Source organism: Gymnodraco acuticeps, unplaced genomic scaffold (genome assembly GCF_902827175.1).
Source record: "Gymnodraco acuticeps unplaced genomic scaffold, fGymAcu1.1, whole genome shotgun sequence".
NCBI lineage: Eukaryota > Metazoa > Chordata > Actinopteri > Perciformes > Bathydraconidae > Gymnodraco > Gymnodraco acuticeps.
Window position 1 is genome coordinate 1863801 of NW_022990700.1, and position 17951 is coordinate 1881751.

The window sequence follows — 17951 nt, forward strand, 5'->3', positions numbered from 1 at the left end:
TTACACTAAGAAAGGGCAAAAGGGACATTTTGATAATGTCTGTTTGCAAAACTGAATACTTTAACCTTCAGAAGTTGAAAGGTAGGACTGCAGCGTCTGTATAGATGCACCGATCAGTAGGCCCGCCAACGACTGATTTGCAAATAGACACATGTAATTGTGTATGCTGTCCATCATAGCTCTTAAAAAGAAACTACATCAGCAAGAATCTGCAGGTCAGACTTTAAAGGAAATGGAGAAGTAAATGGCTCTTCTTACATATTCTTATGACTCTAATCTTGCCTTGTACGTTTGACATGATAGCTCTTGTTCTTGACACTCTTATTTCCCCTGTCTCCTCGCAGCTGATGATGTACGTTCAGAAGCTGATCACCAACAGGAAGGTGCAGGAGCAGCAGCTGGCCATGCAGAACCAGGCCAACTACCTGCAGCAGCTGGCCATGCAGAACGGCATGATGGGAGGCGCTGGGCTCAGCCAGATGGACCTGGTGGGTCTCTACCAGCAGCTCCACGGCCTGGGGGGCATGGGCAAGAACCCGGGTCCCTCCAAGGGCCTGTAGGTCAGAGGGACGGCTCCTCACCGCCCATCTCAGCTAGCCGGCTCCCAGGGGGCCCGTCGGAGCGGGGCCTGGGTCCCTGTTACACACCGTGACATCGCCACAAGCTCAGAGCAGTCGGTGCAGCAGGCGGAGGGCGGGGGAGTTTGAGGCTGCTGTCCACTGGGGCCCCGAGTGGGACCCACTCAGTTCTTTATTCTGTAGTTCACTGAGACATGGTGGAATATAATTTATAAATGACTGTGTGAAATGGGTCTGAGGAATTTCAACAGGAAAAAATGTATATACCGCCTTAATGTTATTCAAGTTCTATATCTTAATTTCCTTCATGTATTTAATGACAAACTCATGTTACCCCCCAGTGCTTTTAAGCATTTTGTTTTTTTCTCTAAAAGGAGGGTTCCTTATTATTCAAACTCAGTTTTTTTATACTGTTTTCAATTAAACTAAACCTGAGTGGGACCATTGCCGTTGGTGACTCTGATCTAAAGCTCTACAAGATCATTAGCCTCTGTAGATTCCTTCACCAATATCTAGCAAAGCAGAAACTGGTGGTGCTGCCAAGTCCTGCTTTTTTTTGGGAGACATGAAATTGACTAAAACCGAAAAAAAGATGATGGCCTTATTAATTTCCTAAAAAAAATGAAAAAAAAGCTCTGTAAAGATTTGAGATTTGTTGAGTATCTTTTCTATTATGCTTTTAAGTGTTTACATTAGTTGTTGCTGAACATGATAATGGAATGCTTGTGTTGTTAAAAACTGCCTGCCGGTTCCTATGACCTTTTTGTAACATCTTGCTCATCGTCACGTGTTGTCTAGCATAGCACTGTGCGTCCTGTTCATTGTTTATGTTCCACTTGTGTTGATCCCGAGCTCGGGTGAGTGACTGGGTCTCACAAAGCACAGCCACGTCAGCTGGACATCAGAGGGCCCAAAATGTTTCCCTTTACTTGTTTGTCAAAGTTTTAATTCTGTATTTCACATGGATTTGATAAAGTAAAGAAGGAAATGTTAATACAGATCTGGCTGATGTGTTTTCTCTGCTTTGTGAGAGTTGCCTTCTGGACTCTAGTCTCACCAGGCGCCCAAAATGTATATTACTTTGGCACATTTTTGCTTCTAAATGCTTAAACTGGTGTAGCTGTTAATCAAGAGGAATATATTTCTCTCAAAGACATGTTGTCTCTAGTCAGATCCTGTGTTTGCACAAGTTGTATTTCATAAATGTCGAGAAACTTGTTTGCCCTCCTCTAAGAATGTTCTTATGTTAGCAAATACACCGACATGATTTGCCATGAGTTTGATCTGCTTTTATCTTGATAAGTATTTAATATAACATTTAATAAAGTGACCAAAATGATGAGCAGCTCCTGTGTTTGAGTCATTTCTGTTAAAGGACTTAAAGACTGACCAATGATTTCCACACTTGACTGAATTCATTTAGGGGAATGCAGGTAAGAGTTTTCATACCTGAAGCCGAACTGGTGGTGTTTTATATTATTTATGTTATATCTAAAATAGATCTGATGACACATGTTCCTCTTATTAGACATTAACAGCTGAGAGAGCTGAGGAAGGCAGATGTGTGTCTAAAGGTAACGGGGATGATAGAATGTCATGGTTTTCATGGGACCCAGAAAAAAAAACTATTATTCATATGCGGCCCATACATGTAGGTGTTAAAGAACTGTAACCAAGATGTCTAATTGGCAGGTAATTTGAAAGGTAAAATATAAGTTTCAGGCATTTTTAGGGGACTACGTAAGATGGACGGATGTATTTAACCTTCTAACAAAGCCAGGTGAGCCTTTTCTGACGGATTCCAGTCTTTTTGCTAAACTGAAGCTAAGCTAAGTCCCTCCACTTCCCTAAATACAGAGCTCTCTATCAGATAGCTGATGCATCCTAATGCAGTGTCCCTGTATTTCACACCCACTGCACTAAGTGCCTTTAGTCCCCCTCTCTTCTCCCTTCAATCTTTCATCTATTTTTCCCTCTCCCGGTATTGTTTTCATTTCTCAGTCTGCCAGGGTTTTCCCCTGCATGTCTTTGACTTTTCCATTCCCTCCCCCCAAGGGGAGCTTGCTCTCACAGCTTACAGATATCTGCCAGTAGAGAAACATTACAACTATTGCAGATGTTGAAATGTTGATCCCATCCCCTCACAGCCCCAGATTACCACCACTCTAGGTTTGCAGCACATCCCTGCTGGTTGTGTGAGCAGCAGGCAGCTGTTTCTGTCTGTTGAGTAGGCTGTAGACTACACTATGGTCTGTGAGGCCCCCACAATGGACAACCAATCACTGCTCTAAATCCATGCTGATGTGTAAAGCCAATTAGGAGCCAGGATCCAGTTGCATAAGGAATCTGATTTTGTACGGTGGATGTAGGCGGACTAAGTCCTTATGGAGACAGAGAGGGCCTGTGTACATTACTTGGTAAAGGGTTTATGAGGGCAAATTGGCATGGGATTGTATCATGTTCTCCTCTGGGAAAAAAATCTGCATGTATCTTTTTACCTCCATCTTTGGGACAGCAGGACAACATGTCATGCAACTGGTGCTATAAAAACATTTTGAGGTATTTTAACAAAAAGCAACCAAATAATGATTTACTTATCTACATTTCTGCAAAACGTTAACCTTCTAGACTGAACAAAGAAAATATATTTGTAATATTAAGATGGGTGTGTTCATTATCAGGTAAAACAAATCAGTGTGTTGCTCGTGGTGGTGTTGGAGGAAAGGCAGGGGATCACCGAAGTCATTTAAATTCGTCCTCCGGGAATGTTCGTAGAATGTTTTATGGCAATCCATCCAACAGTTGTCGAGATATTTCAGTCTGGACCGAAGTCCAGCTGGCCTACATTATCATTCAGCTAGCATGGCTGAAAACAAAAGTAAAGAAATGCAACATTCACATCGATTCTATATCTGGTTTTAATTGGTACATCAGATTTTCATCCAAGGAAAAATAGTCTCTCACAATGAGTTCTAGCAGGACAATTTTATTGTCATGTTCATTGCAGTTTTTTATGTGTAATTTCAGTAGAATCTACAGTCCGAGTTCATTACAAAATAAAGTCTTTGCAATAAATAAATATATATATTTATACTTTATATGTAGAAAATAAATATATTGTACATCTCATAAATAGGATCACCCATATGTACACCTCTGCTGCTTGCATTTTTAGTAATGTTCCGGACACTATGAACATTACAAGTCACCATCCTTTAAAAAAATCCCCTCACAATTGTTTACAACCACAGTCAGAGAAGTGCTTTTGTCCCGACTCTTGATAGCCTGTATGGCAAACAAATGCTACAAGACGCCATTTGATATTTAAAATGTGGTAAAAGAGATCATTAGACTCTGACTACCAGTGAGCCTACAGATCGAGGAGGGGATGTGCAGTAAGTGCTCTTCATCTATCACGCATTCATCTTCAATGAATTCAATCATTCCCCTTTTTCTTATCTTTGATTTTAAAGTCAACTTAATAAAAGTCCAGTTTGTCTTGTAATAGTTTGCTCTCTGCCTCACAGACATTCTTCTTCTACCTGACCATCCCACCCTGTCACTTTACAGTTTCTTCTTATATCCATCCCTGTGTATGTGGAATGTGCCCCTTTCCTTCCTTAACTCTATATAGTGCATGACAAATGCACATAGTTACATCTGCGGTGCTTCCCGTCACGTTGAACTCCTAAAAGTCTCTAATGGTGTTCTCATAGCCCACCATTAATTTCCCCCCCACCATCTTAGTGCCAAAACCATTCCCTTCAGTATCTATGCCTTTTCCTCTTAAAAGTGGTTATTGAGAAAACATGGCACCTGATTTGATCCCCCCACAGCTGAGCAGTCATGTGGGCCTCCTCCATCCATGCAGTGGTTTTACAAGATAACATCTCCCGCCGACATTCAATGTTTATGTCAGTGCTTGGCGGTGGGCCGAGGCGCAAACACAGTGACCTCAGGGGGAGCTGAGGGTAAACAGTTCTGTACCAGGTCCAAAATATCCACAACACCCCCTCTCTGCTCCTCTCTTTCTGAAAGCAGTTCTCCAAGCGTAAGCACTGGTCACCTGTCCTGGAATAAGTCCCTGTACGCCTGAGGGATCTTCTCTATCTCCACCGGCCTGGGTAAGAAGTGGGTGAGTTTCTGGTGTTTTTTAGTCCTGTTGCCCTCCCGGGGCGAGCCGTCTTTGTTCAAGCCCACGTAGTACAAGCGTCCCGTCTCCGCGTGCTTGTACAGCGTCGAAGCGTAGGTGTTGTACCAGTTCTCCTCAAACTGCTCCCTGAACACGCATTCCGCTGTCAGCTTCTGCTGGTGGACAGAACAAATCATTAGTCACGTGCTAAAGGCCTGCATACACGCCGCTGAGTGAGAAAAAGAAAGGTACATTTGCAACAGAATCATGATTAAACAGAAAGAAATGCAGCTGAGATTGAAATGGATGATGCCACTCCTCCTAGTGTGCTAGTTTATGTATTTTATTAACCTATTCAGGAGCGCACTTGAAAGCTGAAATGAACCGGTAGAAACTCATTAAGGCAGGTGCTTATTATGACAAAAGAGGGGAAGTCATTACGAGCTGCTTTCCACTCTACGCCCCACACTTTTTCCTCGGACCTGTTAACCTCTCCTTGTGCATGGGGAGTTATTTCCCTCCCCGTGATGCAACAATCTTCCCTCGCTCTCTCATGTTGTCACACACACACACACACACACACACACACACACACACACACACACACACACACACACACACACACACACACACACACACACACACACACACACACATACACACACACACACACCCACACACACACACATACACACACACACACACACACACACACACACACACACACACACACACACACACACACACACACACACACACACACACACACACACACACACACACAGCAGCTCTCACAGCCTCTGTCTTCACTGACAGTGCAGCATGAGCGATGGCTGTGGGTTCAGCAGGTGAGAGTGTGCTGGCTGAGTGAGTGTGTGAGAACAATAAGAGACATCAGGGCTGGAGCTACTCTCCTGCCAAGACAATTCAGTCATGCAGCAAGAGGGTCCAACCTCAGCTGAATTTGGGGTATCATCGGGGGCAAAATGCAAACCACTTTTTTTTAAAGGTGTCACTATCCCACCCCTTTTTTCCAATTAAATACAACTTTCATGTGGTTTCTGTACACGGCCAGTCCCTTCTTTGAACACACAGTACGGTTCTAACAAGTGTTTGTGCAAGTATTTATTCCAGCAGCAATTTTGTTGATTGGCTGTCAGGCTCTGCTTGGCTGCGGCTATGTGGTGAAACTGTTGTCTGTAAACACAGCCCTGAGGGCACATGACTGGGCCAGCTCCAACCTCTCTCTCTCTCTCTCTCTCACTCACTCACTCACTCACTCACTCACTCACTCACTCACTCACTCACTCACTCACTCACTCACTCACTCACTCACTCACTCACTCACTCACTCACTCACTCACTCACTCACACACACACACACACACACACACAACACACACACACACACACACACACACACACACACACACACACACACACACACACACACACACACACACACACACACACACACACACACACACACACACACGCCTCATCAAATCAAAAGCTCACCGAGGTCTTGCTGTTGTGGGGCGGAAGCACCCTTTTACCTGTCCCCCCACCCCCCTCCACCTTCTGGCCTCTCAGCTACAGACAGACGTGTCTACATCCCTCTGTCAGTCAGGTGACTCAGTCAGGTGTGCAATTACCCCCCCTCAAATCACCACCTCCCACCATCACCCGACCCCCCCCCCCTTACCCCAGGGTCAAGGCTCCAGGATGCCAGACTCTGATAGCACGCCGTAACAATATCTGCACTTTCAACATAATGGCCGTGCTTAAAAGTAGCCTCTGTTCAAAATGCTCAGAGCCCGGGGGGAGTCTGAGCCCTGAGGGGCCCCCAGGTAATGCCCTGAGACACCTGATACAGGTAACCCTCACATACTTCCCCTTCATTGTCTTTATCTCTTCTCTCTTTCTGTCTCCAGATACCAACTGCATACGAGAGAAAGATTGCCAGGATTAAATGAATATCCTTTTGATGCTACATTTACTGTAGCAAAGCACAAGAGATGTCTTTAATGCTGAACACTGCAGACAAAACTTGAGTCCAGCTGTGCACAAAGAGGTAATCTCCAGCAAATTCACCCACAGCACACATCCAAAGAGACTCCAAACACTCCTGTCTCCACTCTGGGAAAATATGTAAATATTTCTGCACATCTCAAAACTAAAGGAAGAGGTAGATTTGCTCTCAAAAGCTGCACAATCTGCAATTCCTTCAAAGACTTCACATGAAATACAAGAATAATACATTTCTGTTTTTCTTTTCTTTGCTAGTGTTCCTGTTCAACTTGGGATCTAATTCCTTTATAAATGTATCTGTCCCTATTGTGAAGAAAAAGGAGAGGGAAGTGTGTGACAGAGTGTGCGACTCTATAAAAGAAACAGGCTTGTTTTGTCTCACTGAAGTTTTCCTATCGTACAGGGAACCTTGATAACAAACCAACTCTCAGATTTCTCCTGAAAACATATTTTTGATAGCTCCCTACTGACGTATATTGTAAAAGAAAAAGTGTAACTCTCTACGAGACACTGTGAACAAGTGCATTCTGTAAAACAAGTCTTGTTTGTCGAGTGGCAGACTTGTTGTGAATGAGACCCCGGGCTGCACAGTGAGGGCGGGGTTGGAAATGAACGGAGAAGGGTTTTCTTTTGACTCACCGACCCAAAGAGCTCTCCTTTCTCATTCATGCCGAGGTAGAGTCCAGCGTCCACCCCTCTGATGCTGACCAGACCAACTGCCAGACTGATGAACTCCAGGATACCTGAGGTCAAACAGAGCACACACAATGCACAAAACAGTCAAGAAAGCCCACAAACAGAAGACCCTCCCCAGCAACAAGTGGCCTCCAATTATGTGACATCACACCAGTCAAAATATGCATCAGAGAACTGATTTTGGAAGCTTTACTTTTGCTTTATTGTCACATTATGTCCTGAAATGTGACTTTTTGTTCCAACAGGTTCAAAGAAAAATAAACATGCTTGCATCTCCCTTCCACAATTGGAAAATAAATGCAATTGTAAGGCCACTACATAATTTATGTTGACATTGATTACAGCTGAAAGGACACATGTACGGAGCGGATGCACCAGATAAAGATTTCTTAGATGTTCTAACTTCCTGGTCTGAGGCACATAGATCACTCACTACATTAAAAGGTTGTGGTGTCTATAAAAGTGTGCATCCTGTCTTTTGGGATTTCCCAGTGGCTACTAATACAGACGGAGAAGCTGAGATGTGGGTTTGTTGTTTAGTGGGCTCCTGACTCACTGAAGGTTACAGTAAAGTGAACATGTACTTCAAAGGCAGGAAAACAAGTGGTACAATTAAAAGCTATTGGCTGTTGTGATGCAGAGGTTAGTCAGAGAGGATCCAGCTGGCTGAGCTGACTGGCAGAGGCCGGCTTACAGCCACCTGGTCCCCATCTCTCCGACCTCATCTGATGCCAGAGAATGACAGAGAAGATCCCTCTAATTTTTTTGTGGGGTGAACAGTGTGTTTCATATCCCTTTAATCAAAGCCACGTCTTCCATGCAGCTCTGACAAAGACCTTGCATTTTAAATCTAAGTGAAGCCAGAAACAAACACGCGGACCACCCATCCCTGTACACCGGCTTGTTTTGGCTCAAGTCTGAACATTAAACTTCCCTGAATTCCGCAGTGGTCATGCTTTAATTTAGGGTTATTCCGCTTTTTCCCCCCGCAACGAGCGAGCCGGCCTGCACCTGCGAGAGATGACTGCATGGATATGAGGCGCGAGACATGTGCGTATCTGACCTCACTTGTTTATCATTCTCCCGCGAGCCGCACCTCGCTCCATTTACATTAATGATACCAAATCTTCAGAGCCGGTGCGCGCGCTCACTGTTGCTGTTAGGGTGACTCACGCACGCGCTGCTTGTTTGCGTGGCTGAGGAGAGACACCTGCCCCCCACGCGCAAAGGTGTGTGGCCAGGTGACTGTGACGCACGAGCATTCACTGGGGAGCGCGGCAGGAAAAAAAAGGCTCCTAATTAAACTCACTTCACCCAGTTTCAGAGTGACAGCAGGGGAAATTATCTTAAGTGAGGGAACATGATATATTACATGGCACAATTGTAATTACATTTTGTAATAAACTATTGATAATTGCTTTCCTTGAGATTACCCGAGGCCATATTCACACCTTTTAATTTACACCTCCTTCACAATTATTGTTTGGCTGCAATAAATTGATGGTTGATGACAAAATAAACAATTTCTGTCAGTTGAGACAGCAGTATAATATGACAACATCTTCAATATAACGAATATTGTAACAACAAGTGAAAAGTATCCTCACCAAATCTGCTGTGGTCCTGTCTTGTCCCATGCACAGTCCCATTGGGGAATATCTCCAACTGGAAGCCGGTCCTGCAGTACAGCTGCCGTCGCCTCAAGATCCCCTTCAGGTGCCCGAAATCCGTCGTCGACCCCCGCTGCATCCTCCCTTCAATCTGCCCCAGCCTATCATTCAAGCCCACTGGAGGCTCCGGTAAGGGCACAGTCCCGAGTGCAGGAAAGGTTTGTAAATCCAAGTCGATTGTCCCCAGAAAACTCCCGACCTCTGCCATTGTGTGCACAGCTGTCAAATTAAGCGAAGGCATTTAAAATGTTCGGTGCCTCAAGGAGAGAGTAAAGTTTACACAAGTCCAAAGCGTACCCAGCGCGCCATGCGACACCAAAACCAGCAGCGTCCTTTCAGCTTATTGATCGTCCTTTGCTATAATCATCAGTTTGATATATCTGTTTATCAGATGGAAAGACTCTATTATATACATACTCCCCACGTATTCTCACATTGGATATTCAAACACAAGCCACGCCTGGCTGGCATCCCTTCTTACGCGCATCAGTTTCCTCACTGAATGTGAACTTTCAGTCCAACTTTTACCACTGATGGTGCCGCTGTCTTTACGCGTTTTTCACTGCGCTCTCACAAAGATCTAACTATCTTCCGACCAAGCAAATCCGAGTCCAGCAGTGTCTCCTCATAGCTCCTGCTGCGCTCCTGAACGCGGTCCGAGGCTGTCTGATAAAACCATATCGCCCAACACTTTTATTTTTGTTTGAATGCGACACAGAGGCAGTAGCGAAGATCATCATTGCTCGAACACAACTGGTAGCTGACACAAAGCCGAACATCTACATTTATCATAAACTGCAACAACCACTCCACCACAAAGGCAATCCATAATTTACTGTGACTGCTTTTTGGTCACACCATAGGCTCTCCTGGAGAAGAAAAAAAAGGAAAACCACAAAGTATCAGGCGAAGGCTTCGCGCCCAGAAGATTATCAAAATAACCTGAGTTTAATCTCAGAGCCATCTAACCTCGTGCAGAAGTGTCAGTGCCAACCACTGGTCGTTTTCATGAGAGCATTTTCTCCACCTCCTCGTTGGAAGCAGGTGCTTCCTCGCCCCTCTGCTCAACGGTTGCAATGTGCTCCAGCAAAGCAGCAGCTAAACCACTTGTACTACTGGCAAGCAAGGGAAAAAAAGGAAAATCCAAAAGCTGATGACGTGTAGTATCAAATCTGACTGCAGCAGAGACTGTATGCACTTCTGGAGTCTTCTTTAAGATGTAATTTAAAGTTTCAAATAAGTACTGCTTCTCCACAAAAGTGTTGCTGCTTACTAATTATGTTGCTAGATGAAACAGTATAGCGGAAGAACCACACACAGAAAGTAAACATATACCGGTATACATTTAACTACTTTAAAACAAATGTCCTCCCTGATTTAACAGCTGTGGTTTGGGAAACATTCACATAATATACTTACTTTGTAAAAGTAGGAATAAAAAGAAAATATTCAATTCAACAATCAACAATTTACCTAATAAATATATAAAAGAGTGTGTCATAAAAAACGATGTAAAAACATAATCTGAAAAGTATAGTTACTGTTGCTATAATATAAATAACATACCCTTACATGTACTCAAATAACAAGTTACACTTTAGCTTTATTGTGTTATCATAAACATTGATCTGTTATGTTCATATTTTTCATATGGCAAAAGCTGTACTTAACAACACTGTTAAATAAATGTACTTACTTCACATCATATGTGAGCTACACCACAAGTTATTTAATTTTGTTCAGGTGTAAAGTGAACTGTGCAACCATGCACATGAAAGGGAACACAGAGAAAGCCACAACAGGAATAATGGATAATAGGTGTGATTTATGATTGAATGGGGATTTTGCATCTCTTCTCTGCACAGTGGGGCAACGGGTCCAAACTTGTGTCTTCACAGGGAAAAAAAGAGAGAGGCAGCTGTTTAGAGAAGACTTTCTTTCTGTGTGAGGATTGAAATGAAAACAAACTCCAGGAGTGTTTTAATTAGTTCACTGTTCTTGAGATATCAGTGACAGCAGGACGGGTGGGAGGGCAGGGCATGATTACATCAATAACACCGTTTAACTATTAGGCATGTTATTTTAGACCTCCTTCAAGCTGTTTTTGGAAAACCCCGTCTTCAGGGGGAGTTCTCTCCGTAGAGCTGCTCATCACAAGCAGCAGCAGCTTCCCTGGAGAGAAAGGGGAGATATGACAGCGTCCCACTCCCACGAATGGTGACAAATAGCATGTTAGAATTACCCAAAGTATGTTTGATTGTTTTGATGTCACTGTTAGCCTTTGATACATTTCCCGGCTTCTTGTTATTTGGCTAATTCATCAACTTTTGTGGTGGCTGTGAAATCTATTTAGAAACAGATGTGACTTTCTTTGGGAGCTCCTCTGAGTGGGATACAGTATGATTGACCCTCCAAAGCACGCAGGCCTTTTTCACTGCTACTAATTATGCCACTATAAATCTTAGGGGTGTGTCATGGCTGCATTGAAGTCAGAGGAGGGACAGTGGCTTTCAGCTGGTGCGGGATATGAAAGGTGGTGGGGGTGATGAATGCCCATGGGCCTCTGCTTGATGAATTGGGCAAGGGGTTGACAAGGAGTCAGGGATGGTCAGGCTTTGTGTGAGCAGACACCAGGGCCCTCGCTGCAGAAGAGGATGAAAGGAGGATTCGTCTCAGCTTAAGGGTGGAAAGAGAGAGATTAAAGAAAAGAGAAGAGGAGAAAGAAAGGAAAAGATTGAGCAAAACAGAGAAATAGAAAATAAAAAAGAAACAACCAACTCCCTTTTCTTATCCTCAACTTGGGCGACTTTCGCTCACTGTCCATCTCTTGTGTACACAACTGAAATCAATCTTACACGCTATTAAACTTTAGAATCAAAATCTAGAGGTGGTACATTTTGATTTCATTCCTTTTTTTGGTAGCTATTTGAGCTACATCTGTTACTGGTCAGCTATATTTTATAGTTGACATGGCAGATTTATGGCTGCAGACACAGAAAAAAGTCCAAAGTTAAAATGTTCCCATATGCTGAGAACCTGCAGAGGATTTAGAAATGAAGATAATGACCTCAAGTGCATGGCTGCAGCTTTGAAGTTGCTCTCCCATGAGTCACAGCCAGAGAGGAGAAATTGAAAATGAAGTTACACTTGCAGTGGGAATTGGAGGCTAATAAGTGCCTCACCTGTTTATTTGATTAGACAAACTTCATATGTGTCCTCTTCAGAGGGGTGAGCAAAGGTCGGTATGTTGTGTGTTTGATTCGATTAAGGAGCTCGCTTGAGGTGCTTGTCTCTATCTCGCAGTGTCATTGTTAAAGTTAAAGAAACAGTTTTTTGGGAAATATGCTTTCATGGTGAGAGGTACATGAGAACATGAATACCACTCATTTCTGTACAGTTATACAAAACAACAGCCAGCAGCTGGTTAGCTTAGCTTAACATTAAGACTGTAAACAGGGAGAAAACAGATTCAGTCCAAAGGTAACAAAATCCTCCTACAAGCATCTCTAAACACATTTCCCCAAATATCAAGCAATTTCCTTCTCTGATGCTGCATTTTATTTGGGCAAATTCCTCAACAATATGCTCAAAAAATGTCATTCCTTGCCGTCCCTCCCTACAGGAAGATCATGCAGACTGCGTGGGGCCTCACCTTGCGGAGGGGGCCTCACCTTGCGGAGGGGGCCTCACCTTGCGGAGGGGGCCTCACCTTGCGGAGGGGGCCTCATCTTGCGGAGGGGGCCTCATCTTGCGGAGGGAGCCTCAACTGAGCTTATGCGGCGCAATTAGTGTGGCGCGGCACGGTTTCGCCGCTACGAGGCTCCACGACTCCCCCCCCCCCCCCCGTTGCCGCTCGCGATTCGCGAAACAGAGGGCCTCATCATATAACTTTCCGTGAGTCCTCAAATCGGCCAGGGACGGCCCTGCCTTGCATATAAAGAATGTGAAAGTCCTGAAACAGAGCCTCCTCCCCCCCCTCCCTCTACTGGAGCAGCCTCCCTCTCCTGTGATGGATGCCCAGTTTCGAAGAAGGCCTCCTGCTGCTCCTGATGGCTCACACATAATCATCTGATCTGGGATCAAGTTCCTCGAACCTCTCTTAACCTCACCCCAGTGAGGGCATGAAAAACGGCTGACTCAATGTCAGCGGCTGTGAGGAATGAGACCTCGTATTTCATACTGCCCGGTTAACAAGGCGACTAAAGGGGTCAGGACCCTGCGTACCCGGGCCAGCAAAGCAGCACAACCGAGTGCAAGGGTTGTTGAGTGGAGCAGCACACTCCCAGAGAGAGAGAGAGGAGAGAGGACATCATCTGTTCTTATTTTACCTTTTGTCAAGCAGCATGTGGAAAATGATCTTCACTGTGAGTTATTTGCAGAGCTGGATTCCGTGTTATTTCATTCCCGAGCAGAGACATAACAGAGAGGGTCTCCTCTTTCACGCAGGTGGTCCTTCGGCCTTGTTCAAGGGCACTGTGTGCGCTGGGGCAGGGGTGGGAGGGTAAGCAGGGGGGGAAGACACATACAGATGCATGTGAATTTAGGTAATGGTGTAACATTTCAGCGCCTGCTTACTTTGGCCACCCCATGTGAAGATAGTGTTAATTAATTTGTTTGCTTTGCTTTTAAGCACTAACGAATGAAGCCCTCCAGGTTTTTGAGAAGCCACTAGTATGCAAGGAACACAGACTAAAACCAACATTTGTTATACAAATTGCTTGCATATGTTCTTGGGAGAGGGGAAAAGATTCTTGTCATGACACACCAACAGAGATGTCCCACCAAATGTTTTCTTGCTTGATGGGAAAACCTTGGTAGGAATATTTTAAGTTTGTCTCCAACACTTTGGTTTAGCAGTTAATTATCCGTACTCCAAACTTGTGGTTTTGCTGTTTCCATTAGTCGGCTGACTTAAGCAGACACTGGAACACTAAATGCTGGATGGTGGGAACTTCCTACTTATCCATGTTATGAGTTGGGTTTTTAAGCTAATCATAAGCTACTGATTCATCTATGAAATTACATCTTTAGGATTGTGCTGCATATTGAGTCTAATAAATTACAGCCTCACATTATTCTGCTCCCGCTCTATGAGCTGGAAGCAGCCCTCTCTATCTGAGCGATGTTCCACCTGTCCATCCTGCCTGATGACTGAGCTGCGGTGTAATAACGTCAATAACAGCTCGACTTATGTTTCTCAGCTCTGCAGGGCTGCGGTCTGATGTTAGAGATTGTATATGCGTGATCATGATCCTGTCTGATGAGGGAACAGGCCCTCAGAGCGAGACTATTATTCTTACAACAACACAGAGCAGGAATCTACCCTCAAACAGATGTTAGGAGCCCTTTGTAGAGCCTTTGGCACGGAGCCCAACCCTACCTATCTGCACAGCTATTTACATGGCAATCCAGCTGCTCAGTCTCTCTTTTTCTTCTTCTTCTTCTCTTTCTTTCACCCCTCCCTTGCCCTCTCACTCTGCCTGTGTCTTAACATCTACATTCCCCCTCTTTCTCTTCTTCCCTCCTTCTCTCCCCTCACTGTTTGAAATCAAATACCCCCTCTCATATAAACTTTGATCAATCAAACACACTAATTTGTTTAGCCGAGGAGACAGTGACATACCGATGCAAGTTCAGTTAAACAGAGATGAAAAAGGCCAGGCGTCCCGTGTCTCAGAATATCTCGGTGCTGACGCAAACCTTTATCCCACACTTTATATTTAGTCATTCCCCTTTTAAAGAAAAAGCCAAATATGTCTAAAAATTCTACCTGCCCTACTGACGTATTGTCCCCTATAGTCCAAGCAGATGTGGGAGGGAAGGATTTATAATGACAACCTTTCCTGGAATCAGAGTTTATATTGGCTTTCTCACTAATCTTGTGATGTGATAGAAAATGCTTTGCACTTCTATTTTAGTCAGCCTTTGATATGTGCATAGATACAGGAAAGACATTTGTTAAAGTTATTGATTTTATTTGCTTTAGCTCATCTATCAAGTGTACTTAAGGGACTGTAGTGAAATGATAAGAGTTGGGAGAGGGGCTGAACGTTTCTATTTATAAAAAAAGGCCCTTCCCAATGTTACACTTTTTTAAACCTACTATTGAGTGAGAGAAAAAGTACAACACATTCAGCTTCATCATTTAAAATGGATTATGAATCTAAGATAAGTAATACTATGCTAATGGCAGAATCAGTTTAACATAGTGTCTTTAAACATTTGTAATTTTTTACATTACATTATAACATTGATACATTTAGCTTGATACAGATATTGCCCTCTCTCTAATAATTTGTGTACGGTCCCTAAAAACAAGAGCCAAGTTGTTTTATCATAAAAGAAGTGTATATAGACTGTAGTTATCCACTTATATAGGGCCAGATGCTAAGTGTGTAGCCCCTTGTGTGGTTCTGACACTTTTCTTTTATACTTTATTGTCATTTTTGTAACCCTTAGTGTTTAATAACGCTCATAATGACTTAAACTAAAGCAGCACAGATTATTCTCTCTCAGAGGATGGATCTGGTCCTCATTAGCTAGCAGCTCAGTGGCAGCATTACCGCAAGATGATAATTAAACGAGCAACCTTCATGTAAGCGAAATATATGAAATCAAAGTCCGCTGGGGCCCTGAAGCTGGCCGGCCTGTCAGTAGAGGGTGCTGATGTTTTCCCCTCTCAGAGCCCAGCCAACATCTCAGATTGCCTCAGAATCATGCAATGTCACGCTATGACAAATGGAGATACATTAGTTAATTAAAGTGGGGAGTTCAGAGCGGGGTGACACAGGGCGTCCTTTTTTTTTGTTGTTGCTTTCATTCTTAAACATTCCTCCGTGTCACGAAACAAAGGCAGAGTCCAACTCGCTGACGTGAGTGGATGAGTTCTTTCTCAGTTTCTGTAATCAAGGCCGCCTCAGCTTCTGACGTAGTTTTGCTGCTATACTCTGCTACATTGTTGACTTAAGTGAACACTCTGGTATATTAGTGGAGGTAATTTACTGTCTAGAGTGATTTACAGATTGGGGTTATTGTGTGGGCCTGTGCATGTGAACGCTTAACGTTTGTTTACCAAATAAGATTAACAGAAGGCATGTATCTCGTGTGTTCCTTGACATTAAACAGTTTCTCCACCAGAGACATTTTAATTGACTTAAAGTGATTTTTGGCAAATGAGAAACCGCCAAACGAATTAATGGGGGCATTGGGTTCATTGTTGATGATTTGTATTGGGAGGCTAAAATGGAAAAGAAAGCACACAAACCCACTGTTTTCATCTGAAGTCTTCAACTTCTCCGTCTTTGATGTCATGGGGGCGAATAGTTGTTAAGTTGAGACACTGTCTACGCTGCCAGAAACAAGGCTGGAGGCTGAGACAGGTGCACAGCGTTCATCACATCCTGATGGAGTACGTTGAGGGCCAAGATGTTGTTCTCAACATATTGAAAGTGTTTGTTAACAGATGGAGACATGTGCTGGCAAACGTTACATCACTTTGTCCAGAAAGAGGGGAGAGAGAAAAAGATGGGGTGGAAAGCAACGCTTAATTTCCAATGGCACGAAGAACATGGAGATCGAAAGAAAGAGAAAGATAAGAGAGAATCACTCAACATTTAATTAGATTATTTCCAAGTCCAAACCCTGCATATCACATGTAGTAGTAGAGAAACCACAAAAACCTCTTTACCAATCTGTGTTGTAACTGTGTGTGATAGAACATGGTTGGGACTTTGTTTATTTTCAGGTTTTGACTTTTATATCCAGCTGCAAATTGTGTAAAACCACAAGCAGGTTAAGGATTTGTTCTCAAGTAATCCGTTTTTTATCCGATGTCTGTCATACTTCTAGAGCTAGTTTTAGTCACATATGTTCTTCCCCATTCCACTCCTCTATATCTGTGTTTGTATCACAGCGTTATTCCTCTTGTAAGGTCATGCAGCTACAGCTGGCATCAATATGGCAGGGCTTTTTTTCTGTCTGCGTCCAGCGCTGGAAAGTTATATTCATAGGGCTAATCAGTTTAAAAGATAATGAAAACAGAGATTGTTTACAGAGATTAGGCCCTTGGAAATGGAGTAATCAGTGCTTTGAAAGGGCACTGACAGCGGTGGGCTGGATTTCTGTCTGTAGAAACGGAGCAATGCCGCTCTCCACCTCTAACAAGCTCTCAGAGCCCTGATGTCATCACAGATACAAGATGGAGTACCTTATCCTCCACTCCTCTCCATTTGCTCCTCTTTGGAATGAAACATTTAACAGACGGGGCACCTGTCAGCCAGATGTGTTTGAGTAATGAACAACGTGTAGGATGAAGTAAGCGTTTTGACAAAAATGTCCAAAGAAAAATTAATCATGGGCTTAATTTCTTCTCAACCCACATTGTTTAATATGCTGTATGATTTATGTGACAATGGATTGATTTCTTTCAGGGATGCTGGATTACTCTTGGAAAGTCACGACTTCCAGCCTCTACAAATATTTCTAACATTTCACGCTTTTAGAAGAATATGGATTATACTTATTTTTATTTGTTTTTTGAACTGCATGAACAGAGGCCAGCTATTGAGTTTGTTCCCTCTTGAGAATAGGTTTTAATTTGTGTGGCTTACATAGTGTTGTTTGTTGGCCGAGGTATTCGATCCGGTTCCCATTTTATGGATTGGAGAGACACATGGGGCCCCAGTTTAATTGGGGAGGGGTTCCCTCAGAAAGAGCTCTACCCAGAAAAGCCATGAAAGTAATTATCAGTATCTCAGATCTCATCCAGCGAGGGGGGGAACACATGTTCAGGATTTTGACTTGTACAGGGTTGCCCTCCTCACCAGCCAAACATGACTTGTATCC

The 17951-nt window shown here is 43.6% G+C and overlaps 2 protein-coding genes across 4 annotated transcripts in view; one reads left to right on the forward strand and one right to left on the reverse strand.

Annotated features, from left to right (window-relative positions):
- The window catches only part of atrx (ATRX chromatin remodeler), a 35418-nt gene extending 33495 nt beyond the window's left edge, over positions 1-1923 (forward strand). For all 3 annotated transcript variants that reach the window (XM_034231060.1, XM_034231062.1, XM_034231061.1), the window contains one exon: positions 345-1923. In XM_034231060.1, the coding sequence (XP_034086951.1) occupies positions 345-560 (216 nt within the window). In that variant the 3' untranslated portion in view covers positions 561-1923. The remainder of the gene's footprint in view (positions 1-344) is intronic.
- A 1639-nt stretch (positions 1924-3562) lies between these two features.
- On the reverse strand, positions 3563-10177 carry fgf16 (fibroblast growth factor 16). The gene is made up of 4 exons (XM_034231184.1): positions 10077-10177; positions 9045-9326; positions 7381-7484; positions 3563-4883 (listed from the first exon to the last, which is right to left on the reverse strand). Exons 2-4 carry the CDS (start codon positions 9313-9315, stop codon positions 4641-4643), a joined length of 618 nt encoding a protein of 205 aa, XP_034087075.1. The 5' UTR covers positions 9316-9326; positions 10077-10177; the 3' UTR covers positions 3563-4640.
- Between the last annotated feature and the right edge of the window lie 7774 nt (positions 10178-17951).

Bases quoted from the DNA above. Each gene is read 5' to 3' on its own strand.
- fgf16 (XM_034231184.1), bottom strand. From the start codon at position 9,315: ATGGCAGAGGTCGGGAGTTTTCTGGGGACAATCGACTTGGATTTACAA. The intron at 7,485-9,044 runs GTGAGGATACTT...GTTTGACCTCAG, and splicing joins ACAGGACCACAGCAGATTTG to GTATCCTGGAGTTCATCAGT. The intron at 4,884-7,380 runs GTGAGTCAAAAG...GTCCACCAGCAG, and splicing joins AAGGAGAGCTCTTTGGGTCG to AAGCTGACAGCGGAATGCGT.